Source organism: Grammomys surdaster, unplaced genomic scaffold (genome assembly GCF_004785775.1).
Source record: "Grammomys surdaster isolate TR1022 unplaced genomic scaffold, NIH_TR_1.0 66, whole genome shotgun sequence".
Classification (NCBI taxonomy): Eukaryota; Metazoa; Chordata; class Mammalia; order Rodentia; family Muridae; genus Grammomys; species Grammomys surdaster.
In genome coordinates, this window is record NW_021604568.1 from 13012637 (window position 1) to 13027137 (window position 14501).

At 42.4% G+C, this 14501-nt stretch overlaps 1 protein-coding gene across 1 annotated transcript in view; it reads left to right on the forward strand.

Annotated features, from left to right (window-relative positions):
* The first annotated feature begins 1286 nt into the window (after nt 1-1286).
* The window catches only part of Smc3 (structural maintenance of chromosomes 3), a 43376-nt gene continuing 30161 nt past the window's right edge, over nt 1287-14501 (forward strand). Inside the window, exons 1-4 of the mRNA XM_028773495.1 lie at nt 1287-1419; nt 2345-2420; nt 11814-11852; nt 13083-13150. Coding sequence (XP_028629328.1) covers nt 1405-1419; nt 2345-2420; nt 11814-11852; nt 13083-13150 — 198 coding nt within the window. The 5' untranslated portion in view covers nt 1287-1404. The remainder of the gene's footprint in view (nt 1420-2344; nt 2421-11813; nt 11853-13082; nt 13151-14501) is intronic.

Sequence of the window (14501 nt, forward strand, 5' to 3'; positions counted from 1 at the left end):
AATTTTATTCCCCCCCCCCTCCCCTCCCGTTACCCTCCACCCCGGTTCTCCCCCCCCCCCCCCCCCCCCCCACCCCACCCCACCCCCCGCCAACTTTGGGTGGAATTTGGCCAGAGTTTCAGGTAAAGGATTCCTCCTGATTCCTGCTCCTTCCTCCTGGATTTGTTAAGGGTGAGAACTACCCCCAGGCAGCAGGAATGGTGACCTTGACCAAATTAGGCCATCCAGTTTTAGGGCATTTGTTTGTTTATTTTTTTCCCAGCAGGTAATTTTAGAGTTGCCTAGAACTCTACTTCCTACACTGTACATTTAGCCGGGCATGGCGGGACATGCCTTTTAATCCGAGCACTGGGGAGGCAGAGGCAGGCAGATCCCTGAGTTTGAGGCCAACCTGGTCTACAGAGCGAATTCCAGGAAAGCCAGGGCTAAAGATCCTATACAATTAGGGACTGCTTCCAGTACCTACTTTATTTCAAGAAATTTTCTTTGTGGCAATTATACAGGCCTTTCTAGGCTTGGAGATGGTACACAGAAACGACCACAGTAATGGTATATTCATGATCATATTTAAGCCGGGTGTGGTGGTGCGTGAACACTTACAAAGGGAAGCATGACGATAAAGAGTTCAAAGTCATCCTTAGCTACAAGGTGAGTTCGATGCCAACTGATGGACTGAGAGCTGGCCTCAGAAAAATAAGAAACAACCTCTCTAAATCAAACACAAAACCTTCAAACGTTCTAGCATCCTCCAGTCCTCTCAGAGCTGTCAGGAGGATCAGAGCCAGCAGGAGGCGCTCTAAGCTCATAAAGGGAATAATGGAGCAGCAGAGGTTCGGAGCTCGGAACTCCAAGCAGTCACAATGAGCCCTACATTCAAGTCAGGCGCTAGCTTGACAGGCCATCCTTTTTAAGCGGCCCGGCGACCGCGTGACCTCGGGCGCGCTCGACGATTGGCTCCGCTCGTCTCACTCTGGGCTTTGGCGCCGAACAGACCCCGCCCCTCATGAGCGCGACCATCGTCCCGGCGTACGGAGGTAGTACAGGCCAGCCTCTCGAGCAAGGCTCCTCGGAGTCAAACGCCCAACTGATCCTCAGCAAACAAGGCGATAAATAATAATTTACCAGATTCAGGCCATCCGAGAGGGCCGCGGGAGAGTGGTCTTTCCGACGCGACAGAGAGAGGCTGGCCCCGACTCCCCCCGCGATCTGCATCGATCCCAGCGTGGTCCCGCCCGCCGCGCGGGCTCCGCCTCCCCGGCAGCCGCCATTTTGTTCGGCCACAGGGGAGCGAGCGGGAGCGTACGGAGCCCGGTGGGAGGGGGCCGTCCGCGCCTCTCCTGACCCTGCCGCGGCGCTGTTGCGGTTTTGAGGTGGAGCCTTCCCCCTGCCGAGGGGCCCGGAGCCATGTACATCAAGCAGGTAGGGGCTGGCGTCCTTCCCTCTCACGGGCCGTGAGAGGCGGGGTGTCTCGGCGCGACCCGCGGGTGGGTCAGAGCTGGCCGGGGCGTGCGGGGGGTGCGGGGAGGAGCGGGGTCCGGGCGAGCGGAGCGCCCGGCTGCAGCCGGAGCTTCCCCTCGGGGCGCGGTGTGTGGAGCGGAGCGCGGGGCCGGGCGCGGTGGGCTGCAGGCGGCGAAGGCCCGGCCTTCTCGGGCGCCGCGGGCTGCTGCGAGCTCGTGGGGGTTGGGGGTGCGGCAGGCCGCGTCGTTCTGCAGGGATGGCCCTGCACAGGCCTCGAGGCCGGGGCTGGGCTGAAGGCTTATCTCAACCTTGCCTCGGGCTTTGCCCCAGAAGGGCGGACCCTCGCTGCAGAGCACGTCGCGCCTGCTCACTCGGTTGTTTACTTCTGTCAAAAAGGTCTTCCCGCGCAAGAGGCCACCTCCGGAATGAGCCTCTGAGCATACGCTTGGCCACGTTTTTCTATTAGAGGTGTCAGGCTCTGAGCATTCCACCCCAGCCCCCTTTTGTTTTATTTTATCCTGTTTGTTTCTTTCAGTTGACTCTTTTGGGCTGGCCAGTGGTCTGACTCAAAGATGCCCTCACTGGGCTTGCAGTCAGGCGAGCAGCGACCAGCTCGCCTGCTTGCTATATCTTTACTGTAGCCCAGTGTTCGGTGTTGAGGTTTCTTCTATACATCTCAAAATTTTGAGAGCTTCTCCCAGAGCGACACTATCGGCAACGGTTGCAGGCCGGCGGAAGGGTTTTAGCAAGTTTTTATTTTGCATGCTCCCAAGAGAAATGTTCTACGACGAGTGGGATGTTTCTTCTGTCTTACGTTGAATGGGAAGCCAGAAGTTTGAAGGAGAGGATGTTGGTATAGAAGTGCTCTCTGTGTTCTCTTTATCAGGTGATCATCCAGGGGTTCCGAAGCTACCGAGATCAGACAATTGTAGATCCCTTCAGTTCGAAACATAACGTTATTGGTAAGTGTTGGTAACGTTCTTGGTTTAATATATCAGGTTTAGAATTGATGCAGATATATGTGATAGGCCGGAGGAGACAGGGGTTGTCTTTGAATCTTAAGTAATATTCCTCTGAGGTTTCTCCTTTTCCTCTTATCTGCACCGAGGAATTGCTTAGTTTATAAAAATAAGATATTTGGGTAACTTAGAGATAAATCATCTTGGGGCCTGGTGGTGTAAGTTCAGTAGTAGAAATGCTTGCCTAGCACGTCTGTGGAGGATAATGCTGGATATGTGTTTTTATTTCAGAACCTTTTACATGAGAGGGTGTTTTGAATGGTTTTTGCCTGTTCTTGTTCAGGGGCTCATTAGAAAGATGGCTTATCTGCAGATTGTAGTCTTTTTCCCTTGTAAATTTCTTTTGTGAGTGTGAGTTTTCGTGACAGACATGAACAGACACCATACCTTTCTCATAAGGCCACTGGAAAGAGTAAAGAGAAAGTATATAAAAATCTGAGATTAAAGAGCATATGGTTGTTGCCATTAGCAGTACTTAGTTAAGGTTTTTGCTGTTTAAAAATCTCCTGTTTTGCTGTTATAGCTGACAAAAACCACATTCTGCTGAATTTAAAGGATGGATGAAATTAGTGCTAGACATGAGAAAACAGAGTCTAGTGTTGACAGTTTGACTATTACAATGTTGTAGTCGCAGTTTGCTAAGGCAGAAGCAGGTACCCTAGACAGCTGGAGTAGGCGGTTCTGGAGGACAGAGGTTTGGGTTTCTGGTACCAGCATGATTGAGTTCTGATGAGGTCTCATTTCTGCCCAGTTGACAGTTAATGTCTTCCTCAGGGCTTCCACCCTCAGGACTTCCTCTAGCATTGTGTCTCCTAATTCTGTAGCAGGATCGTTGATCTGCGTGCAGATTCAGTTGAGAGGGAAAAAATGAATGCCAGTGTTCTCCAAAGGCCTTTAGAGAACCAGGCCTTATGTAAAATAATGAAGGAAAGCCAGGAGTGATTACTTTGGAGTTTTGAGTTCAGGAATTCAAGATGAATTTAGTCAGTATGTCAGGACCTAGACATTAAATAAGTAAAAACAAAAATTGGAGGCTAGGCTTGGTTGGTTGGTTTGGTTTTTTTTGGTTGTTTGTTTGTTTTTTGTTTTGTTTTGTTTTGTTTTGTTTTGCCTGTGTTACATGGTCTGCAACTCTTTGTGGGAATAAAACATGCCAGTCTTGTGCTTCTAGCTACAAAAGGGTGTTAATTGATTAATCCATCTAGTATCTCGATTATACTAGAGTTTTGTTGCATTTCATTATAAGCTCCTATGGGAGCTTCCTTATGTTTGGCAGTCTGAAAATACTAGAAATGGAGAAAAAGAAATACTAACTAGATTTTACGATATTTCTTTTACTTCTAAGCTGAAAAATACCTTAATGTTCCAGTTTTGTGTGGTTTTGCAAGTGATCGTTATCTAGAATCATGTCTCTAAGGTCTGTTAAATATTTTTGTTTTAGCTGTGGTCAGAGAGCAGTTCTGTTCCTTTGCTTGTAACATAGTTTCTTTTGAGAGGAAAGCAAGAATTTTTTTTTCTTTTTTTTTTTTTCCGAGACAAGGTTTCTCTGTGTAGCCCTGGCTGTCCTGGAACTCACTCTGTAGACCAGGCTGGCCTTGAACTCAGAAATCCGCCTGCCTCTGCCTCCCAAGTGCTGGGATTAAAGGCGTATGCCACCACCGCCCGGCTGCAAGAATTCTTTAATACGTTTTAACTAAGATAACGTGCCTCTCTCGGTACTGCTTTTCCTGGTACAATTAAAGAGATACTTCAATGTGAGACAAATGGAAAGTTGTTATTAATGTGAGGAAAGTGGAAAGTAGTTATGCAGTGAAGTTGTTTTAAAGTCTATAGTGAGGGCTGGAGAGGCAGCTCGGCAGGTAAGAGCACTTGGAGAGGACATAGTGTGGTTCCCAGTACCCTAATGGTGGCTTATCTCCATTCCTAACTCAAGTATGAGGGGATCTGATGCCTTCTGATCTCTGGGCACCAGGCACACATAACAAGATGTGCATATACATATGTGCAGGTAATCAAGTCAGAGGCAAAGGATAGACATACCTTACTGGGCCAGGGTGGGGAGTAACAAGTTTAATAAAAAAATGACGATGACTAAAGACAAGCATTTGTTCTCATTGGGAAATTTTCCCATAAAGTCAAGTCAAAATTAATTCTAAATAAAAGCTGAAAAGATCAAGTGAGTTTAAGTACTTTAAATGACAGTTGGAGGTAGAGAAAGGGTCAGTGGTTAAGAGCATAGTCCTCTTGCAGAGGACCCAGGTTTGCTTCCTAGCACCCACGACAGGGCCTCAACCATCTGTAACTCCAGCTCCAGAGAAAGCTAATGCCTCTTGCCTCCATTGGTATCTGTGCTTGCACACATACTTGAAAATAAGTCATAATCCATTAATAACTTTAAAAAAATTAAGTATCTCTATACAAATTACACCTATTTATAGAGTAAAACACTAAAAGTGTTAAAGATTGGTAGATATTTAATAAAGGAAAGCCATTCAAGACCTCTTCTGTGGCACATGCTCATAATTCTAGTACTCAGAAGGCAGAGAAAGGGGGAAGTTTCAGATCAGCCAAGTCTCTAGCATTGAGGCAGCAGGATCTTGAGTTTGATGCCAGACTGGGCTGTGCAACACTATATGGAAAATAAAATTATTCTAGCCTCTAACAAAAGCAAGCATTTATTCTTTGAGAAAAAATAGCAGATTTACCAACATATTATAAGGTGAACCCATTTTTATTTAATAAAGCTTAAATAAGTCTACACTCTTAATGAAATCCTGAGGGAGTCAAGGTTTCTACAGGGTTCACATGGCAGTATCTTTGGTTGTTCCAGCCTATTCTGCGATACATTCAAGTGAGGCCTGTGAATGTCAAAGGAAAGCCATAACACCACAAGTATTTCAGAGTCCAGAGCAAAACATTCCAAAAGCACCAGGGAATAAATGTCTTATGCAGTAAACTATGACCAATTGAATGGCAGGCACCAGTGGACAAATCTCTCATCTGACCTTTCAAGGCATGGCTGGTCCAGAAAGCTATTTGGTAGTTATCAAACATGGCCAAACCAAATGTGTCTTTAAAAATCTGAGCTCAGGGGCTAGAGAGATGGCTCGATTGTTAAGAGTATATATTATTGCAGGAGATCTGGATTCAGTTCTTAGCATTCACATGGTGGTTTACATCCATGTCTTAACTCCAGTTCCAGAGGATTAGTGACCTTTCTAGGCATAAAGCATGAACATAGTAGACTCCCACACATGCAAACAAAACAAGCATACACAATGTAGTGGGTTGAATGAGAATAGTCTCCAGTTAGTGGAACTGTTTGGCAAGGATTAGGAGGTATGGCCTTGTTGGAAGAGGTGTGTCATTGGGAATGGCTTTGAGGTTTCAAAAGCCCATGCCATTCCCAGTTAGCTCTGCCTCGTGCTTGTAGAGAAAAGTGAGCACTTAACTATTACCGCACCATGCCTGCAGCTACGTTTCTGACCATGATAGTCATGTACTTGAACCCTCTGAAATTGTACATTCCAATAAACTCTTCTTGCTGTGAGTAGCCTTGGTCACAGTGTTATTACAGCAACAGAAAAGTAAGACGTAAGACTCTTGCCCTTAGACTGCAATTTTCATTAAGCCTTTTAGCAGCTATGTCTGTTTATTCTGTCTTCTAGAAAATCAGGGTTAACACATTTATCTTTTTAAAAACATTTGTGTGTGTGCGCGTTCGTGCGTGTGTACAAGGAAGCCAAGAGTACACTGGATCCCCTGAAGCTGTTAGCCTCCTCATGTGTGTTAGGAACCCAATTCAGGTCTTCTGGAATAGCAACAAATGCTCTTAATAACTGAGCTATCTCTCCAGCCCAGGGTTTCCTTATTAACGAATTTGGACCTGAACATGGTATATTCTTATAATTCCAGCACATAGGAGCTGAGGTAGGAGGATCAAGAATTTAAGGGCCATCTTGTGCTATATAGTGAAGCTCTGCCTCAAAATGAATGAGTGAGTGAATTAAAGACATTTTAAGAGATAGAGGGAGAACAATCATTTCTAGATGGAATTACAATTTAATGTCTTTTAGCTTTCATGATTTCTCATAATAGCCTAAATTATTTATTTTAAAACTGGCAGAAGGCCCCTAAAACGTATATACAAATCCATAATATACATGGGATTGATTCTAGAAGAGACCTCTTCTGTAGCCATGAATACCAAAATCTGAGGATACACAAACCCCTTCAATTCAATCTGATTTCTTTTGTTGTACTCTCTGCCAGGAAATGCTATATAGGTAACTGTCATACTATTTTAGGGAACAATGACAAGAAAAAACTGTAGACTCACAGGGGCAGTTTTTTCCTTGCTCTAATGTATCTTCAGTATATCTTGGTTAGATCTGAAGACTGGGGACAAGGACATACAGGGCAAACAATATTTGGGCTATCACATTATGCAAACATCAGCACAAGAGGTACTTGCTTTCAAGTCTTTTGTTTATTTTAGGATCAAAATTATTAAATAAGTTGTTTTTTTTTTAGGTTTACTTATTTTATCTTATGTATGTGAGTATTTTAATGTGTAATTTGCAAGCCAGGGATATTTTTATAGTCATTGCGTAGTTACTAGTTTAAAGTTAATGTTAATATTCTTCTCCTCAGTTTTTAGTTATTCTGATTGACCCAGGTGTATTCTTTACAGAATTCCCCCATAAAAGATCCAGCTTATTATTAACTATTAGGTGTAATTGCCATGTTTTTTTTTTAAACTTCTTTAATCTAGAACATCCAACAACTTTCATTTTTTTCCTTTTAAAATTTTATTTGACAATTTTATACACGTATGAGTCTTTACAAAAGGACCCCATTTCCCTCACCCTCTTTCCACCACACACTGAAGCCCCTCCTACTTATTTCTCTCTTCTGCTCCGCTGAGTTTAATTATGGTTGCTTACAGGAACATGAGTCTGGGGCCACTTAGTTGTTGGAGCCTGTCAGCTTCTCACTGCTGTACCACTGAAGACATTGGTTCTCTTTCCTCAGCATGCATCAGTTACCCTCAGTGAGTGGTGGGGCCTCATGAGCTGACAGTGATGAAATGGTGCTGGGTCCAGTCTTGTGCAAGTAATGATAGCTGCAGTGAATTGATGACCGTAGTGACCATTCGTGTCTATAAGACGCTCTTTCCTGGGCAGCCTTTAACTCTAGCACTCAGGAGGCAGAGGGACCAGCTTGGTTTAGAGTGAGTTCCAGGATAGTCAGAACCACACAGGGAAACCCTGTCTCAAAAAAAAGGACTTTAATTTAGTGACAAGCACTTCATAGTCTCTGCAGTTTGGCCAGTTCTAAGTCACTGCAGTACCCACTGCACATCTGCAGAAGAGCTCCTCTGATGAAGTCTGAGAGCAGCACTAATCTATGGGCATAATATTTTTTTAATTTAAATTTCATAAGTTTCTTTATTTCATTAAACTACTGAACACTAGAAAGGAGCTTGCCTGTGACTCTTGTAAATATCTGGGATTTGTGTACATTTCTACACAATAGTAGGTTTAGCATTTCCCCTTGATTGACATGATGATTATTTAATCATTAGAAATTCCAAGTAAGACAAAAGAAATGTTGGATAAGACATACACACACTAAAATACTATTCACTGTCTGAAATTGAAACTTAACTAGACATATGTATGTTTACAATTTTCTTTTTAATTAATTATGTATACAGTGTTTTACTTGCATTTATACCTGCAGGCCAGAAGAGGTCACCAGATCTCATCCATATGGTTGCTGGGAATTGAGTTCAGGTCCTCTGGAAGAGCAGCCAGTGCTTTTAACCTCTGAGCCATCTCTCCAGCCTCCTGTTTACAGCTTTCTAAAAATAACCCTTCTGTTTTTGTTTTGTTTTGTTTGCGTGTGTGTGAATTTTACATCATGCATCCTGATCCCACTCATCTCTCCCTGTCTCCTCGTACTTGCTTTCTACCCTTGCAGCCTCCCCCGCCCCCCCCCCCCCCAAAAAAAAACCTCATTGTGGAAGTTATAGTGTGTCCCACAGTATGGCCTTTGTCCACACTTCTTTGCTTGCAGATGTTCATTGCAATGAGTCATTGGTCTGGTTTGAGGCTCTGGCTTGTGCTACATACTATCAATCAATACTGGAGTCTCACTGGGACTCCGGAATTCTGTTGTTACCCTGAGTCACTGAGATTCTGTAGTTTGTGATTTGTAGGACTGGCTTCTTTGATTCAATGGCTCCAGCAAGTCACTGATGAGGGTAGATACTGGGGTGAACCAACTCATAGCCATGGATATGGGGCTGGGAGGTATTTGAGCTGACCACCTTTCTTGTCCTCATACCACTGGGGCAAGCTCTGCAGCACTGCCCTGGCTCGCTCATCAGAGGGCATAAACATGTTTAGAGGCAGCTTTACACCATCTCTACTTAAGGTCTGCAGAAATGGCTCAGCAGTTAAGAGCTGGCTGCTCTTTCAGATGACTGTTGAATTCCTAATACCCACATGACAGTTAACCATTGTAACTCCAGTTCTAGGGGATTTGATGCCCTTTTCTGGATCCTATAGACACCAGGCATGCATGTGGTCACCAGATATACTTGTAGTCAAAATACCATACACACAAAACCAAAATCTTAAAAATAAAACTGTCATGTCCGTTTAGCAAAACTGTAGAAGGTTTTTCCCTATGGAAAAACCTATGATGATCCTAACCATGGGCTTTGTCTAGGTTTATAGTACCAGACCTAAGTTTCCACCAACAAGCTCAGGTTACCCCTACAATAGTCATGCCTGATTACATCACTGGCAGATCTTAGCAGGCAAGTCATTATTGTAGATTATGGGGTCCACAGCTGGGTTGGGACTCCCCCAGCAGCTACTGTAGTACTTTCTAGCTCTATGAAATCTGTTCAGTAGGCAGGAAACGTGCTGCTCAGATTCAGCTTGATCTCTCAGTATCTTGCAACTAAAGCTTGTGGTATCTTCAGCAATAGGGTCTTTCTATGCTTTCAATATGGTTCTAGTAGTCAGGCAAGTATTTTGACAATAGCCTATAATGTTCTGTCAGGTACTAGGATTTTCATTTAATTCTATTTGACTACTAGGAGGTTTATCCTCCGATGGACGGTATTTTTTATTTAACTTATTTACTTCATATTTTTATTTAATTTTGAAATAATGCCTTGCTGTGTCTGTCACACAGGCTGCTCTTAGTTAGAAGTCCCTGTCCTTGATCCTGTAGTGTACAGATGTGCCACTATGCTTGGTTTATTTCTGAAAAGTGCTACAATGTCCTGTGTTTCACAGTATATTTGGAGACAGGAGGTCCATTCACCTTATTGGTGCTGTTAATTACTGTTAATTGGTCAGGGACATGGCTAGTGTTATATAAACTGTTTTTCCCCTTGTAAATAATTAATATAGGGAAATGCTTCTGGACCGTGCAACTATTCTATTTCATTTTGTTCTACTCTATGCATATGGGTGTTTTGCCTGCATTTATGTCTGTACCATGTGCATGCCTAGTGACTGGAGCAGAAGAGGACATTGGATTTCCTGGAAGTGCAGTTATAGACAGTTGTAGGTGCGGTTAGCTGAATTCAGGACCTCTGAAAGAGGAGCCACTGAACCATCCCTAGCCCCATGCTACTGTATTTTTTTAAAATTACCTTTATACTTAACATTCATTGATGAGTTTTGCCTTTAGTTTGATAGTTACAAAATAATGATTTCTCTGTTTCTAGCATTCTTTGCTTTTTATCACTTGGCAATTGGTTTCCCCTTCTAAACAAGAGCTCTCCATGTTTATTTATCTTACTATTGTTGTTGCAAACTAATGAATTGTTTCTTCTAATAACCATCAGGGTAGCAATTTTGGTACTCATATTACCCAGGATTTGGCCGGTGAAAGCCAAATGTGTAGATTTGTTAATATTCGAATTCAAGTTGTGAAGACGTGCCTTTGAAACTGGGGAGACGACTGGAGCTGTGAGCACATACTGCTTTTGCAGAGGATCAGGATTCAGTTCCTAGCACCCGTCACTCAAAACTTCTGTGCCAATATACACACGCACACATTAAAAATAAAATCTGTCTGCAAGGCACGCTCCCAGCACTTGGGAAGCAGAGGCAGGTGGATCTCTGTGAGCTCAAGGTCAGACTGGTCTGTAGAGCAAGGGCCCAGGACAGCCAGGGCTATCAAATGGAGAAACCCTGTCTCCAAAACAAAACCTCCAAACACTCTAAAAATAAAGTTAGATGTCTTTAAAACATGGCTTGTAGCTAGGCATGGTAGTGCACACCTTTATTCTCAGAACTAGGGGGCAGAGGCAAGAGTTCGAAGCCAGCCTAGACTGTATAGCAAGTTCCAGAGTTACGTAGTGTGAGGGCCTGTCTCCAGTAAATAAATAAATAACCACACAAAACAAAAGAAGTGCTTTATAATTAGCTCTACTTTTGTGATTTTGCTAAGCTACGTCAGTGTATGAGGTGGATCGTAAGTAATTTAGCATGAGAATGCTTGGGAGTTTAAATGCTTAAGCATTGTTGAAAGCTAACAATACGTGAATCTAAATTGCTAAAGTAGCAGGTATAATTTAAGTATAATTTTTCGTGCATTTTAATGACTTACCAGTGTTGGGTAGCATAGTCACTTCTACGTGAAATATTAGGAAAGAGCCAAAGAGTCAAGGGAGTGGGGTGGCTCAGTGGGTACAGCGCGTGCTCTGCAAGTGTGAGACTTGAGTTTGGGTTTCAGCATCCAGGTAGAAGTGGGGCATGCCTGTCGTCTTAGCACTGAGGCTGGAATAGATGGTACCAAGTTGATGGCCAGTCAGTGTAGCTGAAACAGTGAACTACAGATTCAGTGAGAGGCCGTCTTAAAAATTAAGATGAGCAAGAGAGGAAGACACCCAGGTTGACTTTTGCCTTCTGCATGCATGCCTGGATGTATGCAAACATAACAGGCACAGGCAATTAAAGCAGAGGAAACCTATCTGAAGCCAGGTGTAGTGATGCATATCTATTATCTCAGCACTTGGGAAGCTGAGGCAGCAGGATTATAAGTTAGCAGCTAGCCTGGACTGCACAGTATGAGACTAACCAGAGTATGTACAAAGATTTGGTTTCAAAATAGAACAAAGATTATCATCTACAATTTTATATAAAGATTAAACTCAGGAAGTGATTACAGTTTCTTCTGCTCACTACATTTTATTTGAATTTTAAGGTAGTATGTTAGAAAATTGCATTTAAAATATTAAAATAGATTTAGTAAATTTAATTTGGTTTTTATATGAACTAATGTGTAGTTTTTGAAATTTTATAGTGGGCAGAAATGGATCTGGAAAAAGCAACTTTTTTTATGGTAAGTATAGATTTTTGGATTTTTAACTATATGGACTCAAGTGTCTTTAAGGTGGTTTATTAAATAATTAATTTCTGAAATTATGCTTGCATGAAACCTAAGAAGTCATACATGGTTGTGGTTTAGTCTAGCAGGTTAGAATATGAGGATCTGAATTGTCTGTGTAAGACAGCAGAAACACTTGTTGAAATTATTTGTGCTGTAATAATGGCAGTATTTGTCTTAGATGGAGTCTAAGAAATGATAGAGCAGTGAAATAAAAAATACTGATACCTGTTTGAAGGTGATAGAACTTTGAAAATTCCTTAAGGATGAAAGTATAAGAATAACATGCCTTTGTTAGCAAATTCTTTGAGGAGAAAAAAAATGAGCCAAGTTGGACTGTAGTATAAGGAGGGGTTAAAAATGTTAACCTCGTTGATAATGCTTGTGGAAAACAGGGTTTAGTAGGGGTAAAGGTTCTTCTCTTTACACATGTGTCTGAAGGATGTAATTTGGTGCCGATCAGAGCAGACTGAAGTAAAGCATACAGTTCAGAATCCCAGAGGAAGCTGGACAGTTTTGATCCACCCATCCCAGGCGATGATGAGGAACAACAGTCTGTCAGAGCACGGAGCTGTCATGAGTGTTCCCTCCCTTGTGTTCTCAAGCTGACTTGTATCTTAGAGATCTCTTAGCTAGACCTGGACCAGAATGGCTGAATTAAAACAGTCTGTATCTTGACAGTGGTCTCTTAATTAGGTATTTCGTGTGAAATGTAGGACTAGTTCTCACAGAATTATAGTATAAGAAGTGCAGCAGACAGAAGAAGCTGGGAGCTCAGACCAGTCCCCTGTATTCCGTAGTTTGTAGAAATGTGTTCAGGTGTAGCCGTGCATTGTACATCATTATACAGAAATAGTTTTTAGGCGAATTTGGCTTGTTTATGTCGTTTGTTATATAGTGCATAACTTTATAGTGCTAACCTAATTAATCAGCGTAAGCTTTTATTAGGGAGTAGACCTGCCTTCTGCATCTCTTTTATTTCAGTAGAAGTTTAATTTCTTGATTTCTCTACCAGTGATTAGTCTAATATACTGGAGAATTGTCTGCAATCATTTTGTGTACGTGAAGCAATTTATCTGCAGTGTTTGTTACCTTACATGTGCTATTCTTTTAAGATTCGGAGTTATGAATAAGCCATAAGTCCTCCTTTAGGATGTGCTAATAACCTGACTTTTGTGCTTTTAGCAATCCAGTTTGTTCTCAGTGATGAATTTAGTCATCTTCGTCCAGAGCAGCGATTGGCTTTGTTGCACGTGAGTGAGACTCATTATTATGTATTTTTAAACATACATTCAATCCTCACTTTGAAAAAAAAATTGCTGGCTGTAGCAGCTCACTCACTCCTATAATTACACCTTTTGGAAGGAAGTCAGGATTGCCTTGATGTTTGAGGCCACCCAGGGCTTTCATAGTTCCTGGCCAGCTTGAGCTGCAGTGTGAGATCCTATCTTAAAAGGGGATGGGAAGATTAGACTGGAAAGATGGCTCAGCAGTAAGAGTGCACTGGCTACTCTTCCAGGGGAGTTGGTTGTATTTCCAGCATCCACAAGGTGGCTCACAAATTTCTGTATTTCCTTCTGGCCTCTGGGTACCAGGCCTACATGTGGTAAATAGACACATATGCAGGTAAAACACCTGTATGTAAAGTAAAAATAAATACACCTTTTTAAAAAAAAGTTTGTTACAGATCCCTTGTGAACATGATGTAGCCTTAATTCCTCAAGTGTGTTATTTTGTTGTAAAATTTAGTACATTACATCAGTGCTAGATAAAGGCCTAATAATTTTATAATAGTTAGAAGAAAGTTATATATACTTTTTCCATATGAACTTTTTCTGATTTCGTTTTTTAGAAGTTATTTGTGTGTGTGTGTGTGTACATATACATGTGTACATGTGCCAAGGTGAATGTATTAAGATCTGAGGACTTTGGGGGTTGTTTTCTCTCCATGTGAGTTGCTGTAATTGAACTCAGGCCAGCAAGGTTGTATGGCAAGCTGCTTTCTTCTTGGTGACCCACCTTGCCAGCCCTTGTTAGCTTTTTTGAGACAGGTTTTCACTTTGTTGCTCCGTTGACTTCAGATTTGTAATTCTCTTGCCTAGTCTCAAGTGCTGGATTTAGGGGTGTAAGCCACCATTCTTGACTTTATGAGTTTACTTTTAAAATTGTATTTGTGTGTATGTGTTGTGTGTGCATGTGTGTGTACTTCCCTGCTTCTCTGTATATGAGTCAAATAAATGCAGGTTCTTGAGAAGCCAGAGAAAGCATTGGATTCTTTGAAACTGGTGGTTGTAAGCCACTCTGTGTGTGTACTGGGAAGTGAACCTGGGTCCTCTGTAAGAACAGTAGGTGTTCTGAATCACTGAGCCATCTCATCAGCCCATTTACATTTATGTAAAACTGCTATCTGGCTGGGTTCTGTGGACAGGTTTGCTGAGAACAAAGACTTGCAAATTGGGGAGCTTTAAGATAACCAACTGGAAGTTGAGGGCATGCAGAATCAACCATTGCAAACAAATGAAATCTGTCTCTGTATTTTGTACATCTTGTTTTCAATGTGAAAAATAGTATGCTGAGGGCTGGTGATGTCGTTCAGTGGGTGAA